Source organism: Bos javanicus, chromosome 13, assembly GCF_032452875.1.
Source record: "Bos javanicus breed banteng chromosome 13, ARS-OSU_banteng_1.0, whole genome shotgun sequence".
Lineage (NCBI taxonomy): Eukaryota > Metazoa > Chordata > Mammalia > Artiodactyla > Bovidae > Bos > Bos javanicus.
Window position 1 is genome coordinate 63,424,685 of NC_083880.1, and position 16,657 is coordinate 63,441,341.

Below are 16,657 nucleotides of genomic sequence, written 5' to 3' on the forward strand. Positions count from 1 at the left end.
AGGTCAGGTGGTCTGGTATTCCCATCTCTTGAAGAATTTTCCATAGTTTATTGTGATTCACACAGTCAAAGGCTTTGGCATAGTCAATAAAGCAGAAATAGATGTTTTTCTGGAACTCTCTTGCTTTTTCGATGATCCGGTGGATGTTGGCAATTTGATCTCTGGTTCCTCTGCCTTTTCTAAAACCAGCTTGAACATCTGGAAGTTCACGGTTCCTGTATTGCTGAAGCCTGGCTTGGAGAATTTCGAGCATTACTTTACTAGCGTGTGAGATGAGTGCAGTTGTGCAGTAGTTTGAGCATTCTTTGGCATTGCCTTTCTTAGGGATTGGAATGAAAACTGACCTTTTCCAGTCCTGTGGCCACTGCTGAGTTTTCCACATTTGTTGGTATGTTGAGTGCAGCACTTTCACAGCATCATCTTTCAGGATTTGAAAGAGCTCAACTGGAATTCCATCACCTCCACTAGCTTTGTTCATAGTGATGCTTTCTAAGGCCCACTTGACTTCACATTACGGGGTGTCTGGCTCTGAGTGATCACACCATAGTGATTATCTTGGTCATGAAGATCTTCTTTGTACAGTTATTCTGTGTATTCTTGCCACCTCCTCTTAATATCTTCTGCTTCTGTTAGGTCCATACCATTTCTGTCCTTTATTGAGCTCATCTTTTCATGAAATGTTCCCTTGGTATCTCTAATTTTCTTGAAGAGATCTCTAGTCTTTCCCCTTCTGTTGTTTTCCTCTATTTCTTTGCATTGATCACTCAGGAAGGCTTTCTTATCTCTTCTTGCTATTCTTTGGAACTCTGCATTCAGATGGGTGTATCTTTCCTTTTCTCCTTTGCTTTTCGCTTCTCTGCTTTTCATAGCTATTTGTAAGGCCTCCCCAGACAGCCATTTTGCTTTTTTGCATTTCTTTTTCTTGGGGATGGTCTTGATCCCTGTCTCTTGTACAATGTCACGAAGCTCCGTCCGTAGTTCATCAGGCACTCTATCAGATCTAGTCCCTTAAATCTATTTCTCACTTCCACTGTATAATCATAAGGGATTTGATTTGGATCATACCTGAATGGTCTAGTGGTTTTCCCTACTTTCTTCAATTTAAGTCTGAATTTGGCAATAAGGAGTTCATGATCTGAGCCACAGTCAGCTCCCGGTCTTGTTTTTTCTGACTGTATAGAGCTTCTCCATCTTTGGCTGCAAAGAATATCATCAGTCTGATTTCGGTGTTGACCATCTGGTGATGTCCGTGTGTAGAGTCTTCTCTTGCGGGCTAACATCAACTTGACTGTGGACAAGATCAGAACTTTTTGATGATTTCTTTCTTTTCCTTCCGCCCTGTCCCTTTGGTAAGTTACATGCCTCTGAGTTCCCACATATTCCTGTCATAGCTCTTATGGAGATAAAAGAGATGAAACATAGTTTCTGGTTTTCCTGAGATCCTTACCACTGGACTGTGTGGACTGTGAATTCATTTGGAGGCAGGGATTATACTTTGTTCATTTCTATACTTTGTACAGTGTCTGACAGAAACAGGTGCTCAGTAAATGATTTTTTGATAAATGAGTAAATAAATTTTCAGCATATTATTGCTCTGCTTAAGAACCTACAATAACTTCTTTGGGGCAATCAAAATTCTATAGATTCAAAACTTGGTGTAATAATCGTGGGAGACTGTTATTTTTATGTATACATGAAAACAACAGTGAAGATTTGTTTTCCCTGTTAACTACCACCGATTCCCTGCACCTCCCCCCCCCGCCCCCGGCCCCCACACTAATACAGTGTATGATTCTGGTGAAGTTGCCATGAAAGTGGCATTCATTGGTGATAGCAGTGTAAATTGGTACAGCACTTTGGACCATAAAAATGTTTGTACATTTTGACCTGGTAATTCCATTTCTGAGACTCTGTCCTTAGGAAATAATCCAATATACAGAATGAACTTTCCCTCAGATGCTGTTATTTATAATACTGAGAAATTGGAAGAAGCTTAAATGACCACCTGAACTATGACCAGTCTAAACTATGATAAATCCACTCATGGGAAAATAGTGGGTTATTAAAAATGATAATATTTTAAAAATTGTGCTTACTGAAAACTGCAGCAGCAAGGCAAATATGTTATATATAATGTGTGATAATGCTAATTGAAAGAATTATGTTACAGAACTGAATGAATGACCTAACTATGTAATCCAAATATAATACACAAGAAAAAGCACTGGAAGGAAATATACCTGGATGCTAACAATAGTTATTTGTATAGAGGAGTTGGGGTTTAGGTGATTTACTTATGATAATTCAAAAAATAAAGAACAGACACCAAAATTAATGACCAGAAATTTTGAAATAATAAAGCAAAACTTTGATTTCAGGCAGTGGAATCATGTAGTGATATTGTGACTGTGTGGAGGGTGAATTTGAATACTAATATGAATGGACAGAGAAGGGCTGCGTTTTTAAAATATTCAGGGGGCCAAATCTGCAGGGCTTGGTTTTAGTGTGAGAATCAGGAAGTGATTCAGTATGTGGAGGGAAGAAGTACATGCCATTTTATGCCTAGTGAAAAATAAAGAACATTTGCTCGAGGAGTTTCATGACTTGTCCAAAGTCACATAGTAAGTAAATAAGTGATCCTTGTCTGTCTCTGTCTAGAGCCCCTGCTGTTGATCCTGCAGCTGAGACATCTGCAAAAGTTTTGGGGAATTTTTTTTTTTTTAAACTAGCTATTGCAGTGTAGAAACTTGTTTAGTGAGGGGAAAGAGGGCCAGAAAGGGTTAGTGAATTCTAAGAGGGTGATGGAGGGGAAAAAACCATAGACCCACAGCTGCTTCTGTCATCAGTTGAATAAATTAGAAGTTCATTAGGTATTGGGCATGTTATGCTTCTTGGTTGCAGGGCTGGCCTCCCCCACCCCCACCTCCAAGATGTTGTGATCCATTGGTTTACTTTTATACTCGTGGCCTCCGGAACTTAGTTATGCAAATGTGTACCATATTACAAGAAAATGAACATTTTGGTCATTATGCCAAGTTTATCAATCATGCTGTGAGAGTGAGAGTTCAGATTGGCATTTTCCAACAAAGGAAGCTGAAATGAAAGGGTTTGCCTGGGCAGTAAATGTCCCATCCCCATACTGCATCACATAGACTAGTCCAAGAAAAGATTATTGTGAATTCGAGTCTATACTTTGTAACTGGTACCTAGCCCTTAGGGAAGAAGTCAGTTCATACCATCTTGTTCAGTATGTCTCCTTGGGCAACTGCTTTTGTCTTTGTGCACTAGGGTTTAGTCATCTGTAAAGTGGGTGTGACTTATAAGCTCTTAGAGGATGGTTGTGTATGGATTTCGTAACCTTTAACTAGTGAAGGGACTTGTAAACCACGTTGAAGGAGTTGGGCTTGATTCTTGTGGTGGGAAGCTGCTGAAGGGTCTTAAACAGGAGACAGGGACAGGCTTGCTCAGTGGTTCAGTTAAGAGGCAGAGCCTAGTAATATTTATAAAATTAATGTTACCAGAGGGACAGAGTGGCATCATTCTCAGTGGTCCTTTTAGGGTCAAACATAAAGCACTGTGGGATGGTGCTTATCGCCCTGAGTTAAGTTTAGATCAGCACCCTGGAGAGAGGTCAGCTTTCTTTTCCTGTCTGAATGTGGGAAAATAAATAACATATTTATTATGTCAAATGCATACGCTTTTGGCTGGATCAAGCCTTTGCGAGGCTGTGAGGGATGGCATTAGGTGTTCTCAAGGAGAAGGATTGTGGTAATGAGGAAAATATTGATTCCACATGAAAGGATTTTAGTCAACTGCCCTTACACCTGAGGGGCACAGTGCTTGGCTGCAGTGCCAAATTGTGCACCGTCCACCGCCTGCTTCCAGCCAGCTGGCTCACTGCCAGAATACCTCTGTCTAGGAAGACGTGCAGGAACTGTCCATCCCAGGTAATATTCCTGTCCACATTTTTGTAACAATCTCAGGTAACAGTGTCCTCCCATATGTTATCTCCTTTGACCTGCTAACCAGCCTGGATTGCAGGTGGGCAAGGCAAGAAGTTTTTTCCCATTTTACAGACGATTAGTCTTAAACCTCAGAGAACTGACGGGCCTTCCCAAGTTCACACAGCTGTTGGAAGTGGGTTTGGGGACCTGGGACTCCACAGGCAAGCAGCATTTAAAAACTGATAATACCCTATGACTTTTTTAAAAAGTATACTTCACTGTTTTCTGTCCTGTCTTGTTACATTTATCTGGCTGCATCGGATCTTAGTTGCAGCACTCAGGATCTTCATTACATCATGTGGATCTTTTGTTGCAGTGCAAGGCTCAGTAGTTGTGGAGTGTAGGCGTAGTTACCCCACACGGATCTTAGTTTCGCAACCGGAGATCGAATCTGCATCCCCTGCATTGCAAGGCAGATTCTTAACCACTGGACTGCCAGGCAAGTTCCTCCCCTATTACTATTTTTTTTTTCTTTTTTGAATTATGAATCCCCTGTTACTGTTTTAACTTAGGGCAAAACCTTTCTTGGGAGGGGTTAGGCTGCCCTTTCTGTGTTCCTCTGATATAGTCTGGAAAGTGGGGATGTACGCACTACCATGGTACAACCTACAGCAGCCTTATTCAGAATAGAGTAGCCACAGAATGTGGGGGTTCCTTCGGAGACACAGAACACTGAGCAAGCAGAGGTTTCTTGCAATATCAGCCCTGGTAACCCTGCTCAGAAGGGCAGTCCACCCTGCTTTCTGGATCCTTGAGGTACAAAGAGGCCTCTCTGAGAACCTTCACTTAGGGGCCTCTTCCCAACCCCCTTCTCAAGTTGTACTCTCTGGGGACTGCTTTATTCTATATACTTATTTCTTTATTCGTTTAACGCTTAATGAGTGCCTACTCCTGTGATTCCTTTTATGTTCAAGGCACATTTCCAGATACTAAAGTTTATTGCATCACAGTGATAGTACTCTTTCCTTGATCACAGTTCACTTCTAGATTATGTTACAGTAGAACTCACCATCTTTCATACTCTTGAGAAAAAGTTATTCTGGGTTCCAACAATAACAATACTAATAACAACAGCATACTTTGTAATGTGCCAGATGTTCTAAATGTGAATTAGGTAGTTTTATCCTCTAACAACCCATGAGATACGTGTCATGACCCCTATTTTATAGGTGAGATAACTGAAGCATAAAGAACTTGAAATACTTACTGAAAGTCATGTCACACAGCTAGTTCAGTGGCAGAATGTAGGCATTTTGGCTTCAGAGATTACTCTCTTGACCATACTACGTGGCCTCTCACATGGCACTAAATATGTAGGCTTTGGCTTTTGCTTGTTGGCAGGCCCCTATTCACAGGAGCCAGCCGTGCCTCTATACACTGCATCATATGACCTACTCAGCTCTGGGTTGTGCTGAAAAATAGTACTACCACATTAGTTCAGAACAAAATGAAGTTTTGTACACTGAGGAGAATTTAGCCAGGCACCTGGAAGCTTCCCGATACATTGTTATGTCTTGGCGCGCTGCTAAAAAACTACTCGTCTGCCCCAGCCAGTCTTACTCTTGGGTGTACAGTGGCACTCAGGAGTGAACTGTGAACCTGATATCTATCTTGCTGTCAAGAAACTCCCTAGAAGGAGAGAGAAGCCATGATAAAAGACTGAAAACTAGAAATACCAAAAAGAAGAGTTACAACATGCTTCCCCTTCCTGGCTGGTTTCTTCATGTCCTCTAGTGTGGGGCAAGAGGGTCTCAGAGTACTAGTCTCTTCAGGAATAGATCTGCCTTTCAGATCACCAGGCTTCAGGAAGGGTGTTAGTCCTCCGTAAGCCTAGATCATCTTGACTTGCAGGATATAGTATGACCTGGAACAGATGACCAAGATAAATCACCTCCTGAAATATTTGGTGGCAAATCCTTGAACTCGTCCCTGGTCTGCTTACCCTCTTCTGTCTTGAGAAAAAAGAAAAAAAAGATCAGAATAGTTTTTTGTAAATTAGCGTAACACCAAACTTTGTAAGAAATCAGCATAAAGGACTCAAAAAAAACCATGAAATAAACTATACTTTGTTTTGGTTTGCTTTTTATAGAGTTTGACAGAGCTGGGTGAGCTTCAGTTCAGTTCAGTCACTCAGTTGTGTCTGACTCTCTGCGACCCCATGGACTGCAGAGCGTGGTTTAGAGCTGTGCTGTTCAGATTGTAGCCCAGTGAATAGATGAATGCTAGTTCGCAAACTTACCTGTTTGTGATGAGTACAGAAATTGAGACTAAGTGCGTAGAGACTTTACAGTAATTTGACATTTTTGTCATATTTTACAAATGTATTGGTCTGTAATGGATTGGGAGTTTAAAAAGCCAAACAACAAAAAACTGGTTCTTTACCACAAGTAGTTTTGAGAAGTACTGGCTTACTTAGTGTGTCAAAGTGAAATAGAACTTCAGTCTAATTGTCTGTAAAATCAGATTAATAATGCCTACCTCAAATTGTTTTGAGCTACTGGACGTTAAATAATATCTTGGATACTTATTATGTGCCTGCCACTGTGCACAGTACATGGATTATCTTACTTAATTCTCACCACAACACTCAGCTAAGTTTTGTTATCATCCTAATTTTTCTGGGACTTGGATAGGTTGAGGACTTGTCAGAAGTCCAACTCTGTAGTAAGTGTGTAGTTGGGATGTGAATGGGAACTAGCACTCTTGACTGTTATGCCATGTTCTATGCAAAGAGCCTGGCACGCAGGAGGGCTCCCTGTCATTCCACTTTCTCGACTTCCCTGGAGACCTGCTTTCTCATTCCATCACTGACGCTAACTTATTTTGTGACCTTGGTCAAGTCACTTCTTTAAACCTTAATTATCTCATCTACCCTCAGCGGTAGGGAGTACGTCAAGGCTGTATATCGTCACCCTACTTATTTAACTTACATGCAGAGTACATCATGAGAAATGCTGGGCTGGAGGAAGCATAAGCTGGAATCAAGATTGCCGAGAGAAATATCAATAACCTCAGATAGGCAGATGACACCACCCTTATGGCAGAAAGTGAAGAAGAACTAAAGAGCCTCTTGATGAAAGTCAAAGAGGAGAGTGAACAAATTGGTCTAAAGCTCAACATTCAGAAAACGAAGATCATGGCATCTGGTCCCGTCACTTCACGGGAAATAGATAGGCAAACAGTGGCTGACTTTATTTTTCTGGGCTCCAAAATCACTGCAGATGGTGATTGCAGCCATGAAGCTAAAAGACGCTTACTCCTTGGAAGGAAAGTTATGACCAACCTAGACAGCATATTAAAAAGCAGAGACATTACTTAGCCAGCAAAGGTCCATCTAGTCAAGACTATGGTTTTTCCAGTGGTCATGTATGGATGTGAGAGTTGGACTATAAAGAAAGCTGAGCGCTGAAGAATTGATGCTTTTGAACTGTGGTGTTGGAGAAGACTCTCAAGAGTCCCTTGGACTGCAGGGAGATCCAACACGTCCATCCTAAAGGAGATCATTTGAAAAGACCCTGATGCTGGGAAAGATTGAGGGCAGGAAGAGAAGGGGACAACAGAGGATGAGATGGTTGGATGGCATCACCGACTCGATGGACATGGGTTTGGGTGGACTCTCGGAGTTGGTGATGGACAGGGAGGCCTGGCATGCTGCAATTCATGGGGTTGCAAAGATTTGGACACGACTGAGCAACCGAACTGAACTGAACTGAGCCCTCAGTGGTAGGGACTATGTTTTATTCATTTTTGGCTCCCCAGCATTTAGCTGAACAGAACTTAGCATAGAATGGGTATTGAGTACTGAGGCAATTGATTGTATTAGATGATCTCTAAGGTTTTTTTTAGTCTCTACTCTGAACATCAGAGCTGTTTTATCCCCTTCCACTTGAGCATCATATTTCCTACCTACTCCACCAGGAGCATGACCTTATTTCCTCATATCTGTCTGTCTCAGGCAGTCTTGATTCTGGGTACTTTGAGACAGCCCACATGATTTTTTGAAATGTGTCTAGGATAAACCCACCAGGGGTAACACAAGTATGAAGTAGAGGGGCTGACTCACAAAGTCAGGAACCTGCTCTTCCTCCATTCTTAGCCTGTGAAGTCTGGGCCTAGGGCAGCTCTGCTGGCAGTCCTGCCAGGTCTGAGTAATGGCTGCAGCCTGGAGCAGGGTTTTCCATGGACTTCGTCGGGGTCTCCAGTAATTGGAACATGGCACCTTCCGCCTTGTAATGGATGGCAGAATGAGAGGGGCATTTGTCACTGCCTGACTTCCCTGCAGGAAAGAGGCTCATAAGTCACAGCTGACAAACCCTTTGATGACTTTTAAACTTCATTTACAGAAAAGAATAGCTATAATCAACCAACAGCAAGCAGTGACTAATCTTGCCACATTATCACTGTGAGGAGTCGGCCCCTTAAGGTGTGAGGAGGGAGAGGAATCCATCCCCCAGGCTCGCAGTGAGTGCTTATTGGCTCTTGGACTTGAGTGTATGCCCTCAACAAGGCTTCATGAGTTTCTCCCCAAAGGATCAGAAGGTGTTAGAAACTGATGTCTTGGCAGGTACAGTACACGCTTACAGAAAGCCATTCTGGGCCAAGGTTGAGAGCATTAGCTCTCGTCTCATACAGACTGGTCTCAGCTCTGCCATTTCCTAGCTTGTATAGGGCTGAGCTCCAGCCCTTACTCATTTGTGAAATGGACACAATATAAGCCACCACCTACCTCAGCAGAAGAAGGAGTACAATACCTGGCATGTGGTAGGTGCTCAGCAAATATTGGTAATGATAAACCATGGAAGGGCCCTTTGTGGTCACATGCTCCCAAACTCACAGTCATATGGCACATCAGCCACAAAGGCAGGGCCAGTCTTCCTATTGTGGGATAGAGAGAATGACCTCTTTGGCAAAAATAAAGAAGTTGACAATCATTTGTAGCTTCCCAACTCTTAACTCGGGATTGGGGGGCCAAGTTTGTGCCTCCCTACTGTTTGTTGCCTTTCTCTCCATAGCTCTAAGTAAGAGCTGCTTGTCACAAACGCCAAACCTCATCCTAAGGCCATAGGCAGGGGTGGGAGTACAAGATGGGGGGAGTGTTTATACTCAGACCACACTGTGGGGAGAGATGGCTGAAGCCCCAGCTCTACCTTCTGTTTCTGCTTTGGGGTCTCCCTTCACTGCCTAAGAGATGCTCATACAGAGTGTAAGACTAGAGACCTCATGGTGGGACTCAGAGGTGAGTCAGTGGTTCAGCAAGGCCTGGAACTCCTTCCACCAGTGTTCTTTCCTCTCCCAGGCCCATACAGTCATAGGGAAGGGGGCACTCTTACAAAGTTTCAGATTTGGTCCAAGATACTAGGACAGGGGAGCGAGCATGGCCTTTACCTCTGACTATCTTATTCTCGGGCATGTTAAGAGTTGGAGCATTGGGAGACAACGTGGGTATCAGGCTTTAGAGCTGGAATGTGGAGAATCCAGACTGCCAGGCTAATGCATCTCTGCACAGGACATTGGGCATTTGAATTTCTTATGTAAATATCTCCTGGTCACAGCCGTTATACTGGGCACTTGCCACATATTGGTCTAATCCTGGGAGATTGGTACAATTCCCATTTTGCAGTTGAGGAATCTGAGGCCCAGGGAGGATAAAGGACATCACTAAGTTTATATCTTGTAAGTGGTAAGGCTACAATTGGAACTCAGTCCTCTCTGATTGCAGAGCCTGTGCTGTTTCTACTATTTCATGTGCAGTGTTTTGTTTTAGGAAATGGTCAAGGAACAGGTACCTAGAGAGAAGTTTTCTTAAAAAGCAAGTAGAGGACAAGGCCCGTGGGCACTGTTTCCCAGCACCTAGTGAAGGGGTTAGGAGTTTGGTAATGATAGAAATAAGTGTAATCCTCTATTTGTCTACAGTATGTTACAGAGGCAATAGAGAACTTTCACATCATATTGAAGTTGAAAGGTAATCAGGAAAAAGATTATTTCTGTTTTTAGAATAAGGATGACAAGGCTCCGAGAAATCTCATGACTTGTTGCAGGTTACATGACTGAGCAGCAGAGCCAAGCCTCGTGGACATGTAACCTGTAGACCCCTTACACTCCTCCCATCCCAGGAGCCCTCAGTGTTCAGCTTGATGGGAGCTAGGGTTTCTCGTGGGAGTGGGAATGGTCAGGAACTAAAGAGCACTCCTTGGAAAATTAGTCCTGTCTGGCCAGTAATGATCATTTGGGCAGTGATAATGAGCTGAGGCCTGGTGAGTTTAATGAGATTAATAGATGTTCTGTCATCCCTAGCTGCCTGGTAACCAAGGAGGCACTGGACCAAGGAGGTCCTGGGTACTGATCAGTACAATTGCTTGGCTTTCTCCAGAAATAGTCTCCCCATCACTGATAGCTGCTTTCCTTCAGAGTCACCCAGATGTCTCCAGGTTTCTCTAAGGGCAGAGGTTTGGCCACAGGCTGGTGTGACCACTCATCTCCAGGCTTGGGAATAAGGCTGGAGCTGTCCAGCAGAACTGGTCCAGACAGAGGCTGTAAGTAGCACTGGGTGGGTGGGGGTGGGGCGTGAGCGGTGGCGGAGGTAAGGACCACGAGCAGCGGAGATCCAGTGCTGAGGAGGATTTATAGAGTTGGGGAAGGGACTGTTCCTATGGTTGTGTGCCTTAGAGGTCTGGCTGAAGGCTAGGGCCTGATAGGCAGCATTGAGAGGCCCAGTAAGGCAGAGCCAGAGAGTGCTTAGGCCAGTAGAGACAGTGGCAGGTAGAGTGTCACAGGAAGCCTGGATTCAAGTCTGGAGCTACTCCCTTCACCAACAGGGGGACCTTAAGTAAGTCATGTATCTTTGGTGATCCTCAGCTTTTCCATCTATAAAGTAGGACTAACAGTGTCAGGACCAAGAATAGAAACTAGCTTTCTTCACTAAAATCCTATGCAGATGGGAGGCATTGTAGTAGAAAAGGGAAAGGGGTAAGGACCAAGGAGAGAGTGTGACTGGCTCAGGGTGACATTCTCACCATGGGAATCAGTACCCAAGACATCTCTGTGCACAGGTTTTTTGAAGTCAGATCTGGGTGCCGGTCTGGTTTTGTTCTGTTAACCAGTTACTTTGTCTCTCTGAGCTTCCTTTCCTTATCTAAATGACCTCCTCATAGGGCTGTTGTAAGAGTTAAGTAAGGTGAGATATGTAAAGTCTCTTGACAGCTTGCAGTCAGTAATTAGAGGCTATTCTTAATGTGATGCCCCTCTGGGTGGCTCAGTTATCCAGAGTTCAGGGGTGCAGGTACTTTTTAGGGCTTTTCTGCCTTTGGAAAGCTCTGGCACTTTACCACCTTTAGGCTTGACTCTTCCACAATACAGCTTCCATCTGAAATGTTTCATCTGGGAAAAACGGTTTTTTTGCCAAATTTCCTCTGTTCTTATTAGCCTAGAGGAGTGAGCCCGTCCCTTTGAGCTGTAAATTGCATTTCAAAGCCTGTGTTCCTGGTGGGCTTTAATTAGCTTAAGGGCCCAGCTTTTATGCAGCAGTTGTTTCAGCAGGTAAAGGTGAAGATGTTTATTTGGGAGCCAGTCTGCAGTTTTCTCAAACATAGCATTTCTATATTGTCTCTTCCAAGCTCCTCACTATCCTGGGGGCTTGTCTCTCAGCAGCCCAGAAGGAACAATGAAATATGAGAACCCAAGACTTAAGAGTCAGAGGGACCCATGGGGTTCTTGGCCCTGCTGCTCACTGGCTATGGCATCCTGGTCAAGTCCATTCCCCTCTCTTCCTCAGAATAAGGGCATATGCTCCATGCTCACCAAAGTCCCTGCTAATCTGACATTGCAGAAGTCTCTGGGAACAAGGAGGGTTCTTGAATCCATCCCCACCCCCGCCAACCTGACACCCCCACCCCCGCCCACCTCCAAGAACAATCTCTCTCCCCACCTCTCCTTAGCTCATCGCTAAGCATGGAGCCTCTGGGGCTGCAGACACCTTGCTTTCAATTACACAGCTAATCTGTGAAGCAGAGCTTGGCCCAGGGGGTGAAATAGCTTATCAAGTCAAGCAGCTTCTGCTGAATAGGATGTCGGTATTTTCTAGGGCTCCCACTCTTAACCTAGTGGGAAGCCTGGAAGAGCCAAGATAGAATTGTGTGGAGAGGATTGAGTTGGGGATATTGGTGTGTGGACCAGGGTGTTTGTGTCCTAGGCTAGAAAAAGGTGCCTGAGAACCTCAGCCTCATGTAGTCTCCCCCTCGTCTTTGCCCCTGTTTAAGGGCCACTGCGAGCCCTTCTCACCACCTTCTGGGATATCATCCTCACTGCTTCCTCCTAACATTCATTGAGCATTTACTGTGCAACTTTGTCAGGCTTGCCTCTCTCATTTGAAAGGTAGAACAGGAGTACAGATGGAGATCCACTTACCATGTGTCTAAACATTTAAAGGTTATAACTTATAAATGAGGTTAACAAATTGCTATGTTCATAACACCCTGGAAGACCATATCTGAATTTGGGATTTTGTACCTGAACCTAGCAGTTCCAGGAGAGCTAGTCTCAGCACACTTCCTTTTCATTTTGCACCCCCAGCTCCATTCCTCTGAACCCCCAAAAGTACCTGCCTCTTGAGATTATGCACAACAGCAGCACAGCCTGCCCTCTGAAGAGTGTGCAGACCTTGAAAGCAGATTGGGAATACAGCCTGGAACGTGCTTCAGGCAGACATTTCTCCTTGACTTTGCAGAGCAGCCACATATGTACATTTCCTAAGTCTCTTCTGTGTGGATCAGAAAACTGACCCCCATTTGATACTGCTTCTGACCTCTTCTCCTTGGCATTGTACAGAATGTGTTCCAGTCTGACCTTGACTCTCATCTAGGATGGGCCCCCAAATGGCTGTGTTAGTAGAACAGAGATGTTCCAACTAGTCAGAGTAAATTTTTCATATGAAGAGCTTCAGAGTTTGTAAAGTCCTTCTGTATACATTGTCCCAAACCCTAGGTGATGAGAGCAAAGACCGGGTAGAGCCAAACCCAGAGGTCTTGGCTCACCAGCCAAGGGATGAATGCTGATCCTGCTATAGCACCAAGCACAGGTGCACAACAGTGTTTGCTGTTCAGTAGCGGTAGAGGTCATTAACACTGCTGAACAGGGAGAAGTCCGAGGGGACCCAGTGATGGTCATGTCACTGCCAGGTAACTGGCAGCAGCAGCAGTCACCAGTAAACCTCTGAACTGTCATCCCCGCTTCTCTTCTTTCTATCTTGGTTCACACACCTTACCTGGTTGGCTCCCTCCAGCCAAAAGCAGGTGGCATCTCCCTGGACCAAAACTTCATGACTTTGAGCTGAACCAATGGGGAGAGTTATCTGATGCTCATGGAGGAGCCCCACAAATTTCTTATATTCTCATGGATGCGCAAGGAGTTAACCTTTGAACCTTGAACCTGGCTTGTCATCCAGGTAGGAGAGGGATTGTCAGAGAACTGTGAGGTGGAACCCACATACATTGAGCATTTCCTTCTTCATACAAACAGTATGTTAAGTGTTTTCGTGGGTAATCTCTTTATGTGTCCCTCACTGGTTAGGTTGATAAATATTGATGACTGGATGCAAAGGCAAACTGAGTAACAAAAGAGTCTGTCCTTCCAGGCTAGTTCCAAAGCTGGCACCAGGCTCTTCATCAGTAGCAGTGCCCTCTCAGCCCCTCATCTTTCCCTGTGATGATGCACACTTGATCCCAGCATATCCTTGCTACTGTTAAGAACTACTGTAGGAGCAGGTTCTTCTCCAGAATCTCTGAAGCCCAGCTTGCAGTTTCCTTGCAAACAGTGCCATCTGCTGGTCAGAAAGTGCCAACTTTTAAGCTGGGAGGATTGAGGAGAAAGGGCCTTTTTACCCTAGTGGGACAAAAGATACAGATCTCCCAGCTTATACTCAGCTCCTCTCTAATTCACTAAAAAGAAGTTCCCTCTTCCCCCCAAATATTAAGTAAATAGGCAGGTGTTTATGGTTAGTTTAAGCTGATTTATGCATACTGGTTGGTGGTTCTTTAGCTACTGCTACTGCTAAGTCACTTCAGTCGTGTCCGACTCTGTGCGACCCCAGAGACGGCAGCCCACCAGGCTCGCCTGTCCCTGGGATTCTCCAGGGAAGAACACTGGAGTGGGTTGCCATTTCCTTCTCCAATGCATGAAAGTGAAAAGTGAAAGTGAAGTCGCTCAGTTGTGTCTGACTCTTAGCGACCCCATGGACTGCAGCCTACCAGGCTTCTCCGTCCATGGGATTTTCCAGGCAAGAGTACTGAAGTGGGTTGCCATTGCTAGCCAGGCCTAATACCATGGCCCCAGCCCTTGCCCTCGGCAATGGTTCACACCCTGAAGAGTGGCTTTTCTCTGGATCCTAACAAATCCACCTCTTACCGCTTTGTCTCTCAATGAATTTTTGCAATGAGACACCAGAGCCTGAGTTTCATTAGCTTTGGCTGGGCTTGAGTCCCGGGAGAGAGCTGAAGGGCAGGAGGAAAAAGCAGTGGGGAAAATGTGCCAAGGAATCCCCTTCATAGCCCGCCGGAAAATTTGCTAAATACCTGACCAGTGCTCACAGTTTCATTGGTCTGATCCTTGGCACAGAGAAGAGAAAGGACAGAAGAACCCCCACCAGCTTGGGTAACAGCTACTGGGGCTAAGCACTTTATCCAATAGTTTTAGGGTCAAATTCAAGATAGGAGTGTTCCAAAAGGGAGTTGCACCAACCCATGCCAGTGAGCAGAACACTGGGCCAGGAATATAAATGCCAAGGCCTTTCCTACTGGAACTGAACCTCCTTTTCCCTTTGGAGCCTGTGCCTAGATTCTAACCTGTCCAGAAAGGGGAGTAGGAGAGATTTGTACAACCCTTTGGGATAAAAAACATTGCCTGAGTGTAGAGAGCAAAGGGCAGAGAAAGTATCATCTGTAAGCAAAGAGAACAGAATCTGAGTAGTAAGTGTAAAATGGATAACTCTAAAAATTAATTTGTTAAAAACAATTCTCAGATAAATGTGCTGACTTACTGTAGTACAGTCAACCCTTAAACAGTACAGGGTTTAATTTGTGTATAATTTACAGTCTGCCTCCTCCATATCCAGTTCTTCCACACCTGTGGATTCAACCAACCACGGGAACCATGGGCCATAGGCAGTACTGTAATATTTACTATTAAAAAACATTTATATAAAAATGGACCCATTCAGTTGAAACCCATAATTGGTTCAACTGTATTTAACTTGGATTTAACACTGGGAAGGAGAGTGATAAATTTGATACAGATGGGCTTTATGGACCAGTGACCTAGGTTTGAATGCCTATTCCTGGCAGGTTAATGAACTTGCTGGAGTCTGTTTTTGTAAAATATGAATGATAATGATATCACATACGGAGTCTTGTAATTATTCAATATTGCATGCCACCCTTAGTGCTCAGTGAGGTTTAACTCACTTTTTAAAAATGGCTGATTCCAATAAAGACAGCCATGGTCCATGTCTGGATCAGACTGCACATAATATGATACTGTTTAGAGCAAACATTACTTGCAATTACCCTGTGACCTCTTTGGTGTGGTTCTACATTGAAGGAACAGAAGAAAAACTGTGGGAGATCTTCAAATTTAGATCCTGCAAGGGGCAACATTCAAAATTAGCCTTAAAGAAGGAGTGGGTTTGAAAGAATTGAAGTCAATATGACATTTTTGTAATGTTATAAACCAGTGTGTGACCTTAATTTCAAAAGAAGAATTGAGTCAAGCAGTCAGGGTTCAAACTCCTGTCCTGTTATTCACTGGCATTGTGACCTCTGACTGCATTTCCTCCCATGTAAAATGTCCTGGTTCTGCTCATCACATCAGCACCATATAATAGAACATAGGTAAAGCACCTGTATGAGGTCACCAGCCAGTGAAACAGGCACAGATGGGGAGGTTGGATGTGATGGGGCATGTGCGTAGGAAGGAACAAAGTCATCCAGTGTAGCCAGGTTGTGGGTCATGAGCAGCCCATGAACCCAATTCAGATCCTAGACTCACAGTGGCTTGCTTTCTTCAGGTGGCCAACATGTCCTTGAAGATCCAGACGAGCAACGTAACCAATAAGAATGACCCCAAATCCATCAACTCTCGGGTTTTCATTGGAAACCTCAACACAGCTGTGGTGAAGAAGTCAGACGTGGAGACCATCTTCTCCAAGTATGGCCGTGTGGCCGGCTGTTCTGTGCACAAGGGCTATGCCTTTGTCCAATATGCCAACGAGCGCCATGCCCGGGCAGCTGTAGTGGGAGAGAATGGGCGAGTGCTGGCCGGCCAGACCCTGGGTAAGCATCTCTTCATGGCCCTGCCCCGGGATTTCTCCTGGGCAGGTGCTGACCCGCGTTCTTTAGCTCCCCTCTTACCCCGTTTTTTGTCTTGTCCCCCATAACCCACTACCCCTGTCTGAGATGTTTTAACTTAAATAGTTAATAAATTAATTATATTTAAGTTATGGCAGTGCCTGTATGGAGAATTTGAGAAGTTTCAGGCGAACACTTCTGTCCCTGTTTTCACAGTGAAAGGGTTCCACTTAAAAAATGCAGATTCCCCAGAGAAAGGGGAGAGTGGACTAGCACAGCTTCTTACATTGGGCTGCTTTTGGCTTGGGTTAGAACCTG

At 44.4% G+C, this 16,657-nt stretch overlaps 1 protein-coding gene across 7 annotated transcripts in view; it reads left to right on the forward strand.

Annotated features, from left to right (window-relative positions):
* RALY (RALY heterogeneous nuclear ribonucleoprotein) overlaps positions 1-16,657 on the forward strand; it is a 90,011-nt gene that overhangs the window by 65,917 nt on the left and 7,437 nt on the right. For 6 of the 7 annotated variants that reach the window (XM_061437316.1, XM_061437322.1, XM_061437317.1 and 3 more), the window contains one exon: positions 16,060-16,324. In XM_061437316.1, the coding sequence (XP_061293300.1) occupies positions 16,069-16,324 (256 nt within the window). In that variant the 5' untranslated portion in view covers positions 16,060-16,068. Of the gene's footprint in view, positions 1-8,347; positions 8,466-16,059; positions 16,325-16,657 lie in introns of those variants that run through there. The other variant, XM_061437321.1, reaches the window with a different exon arrangement.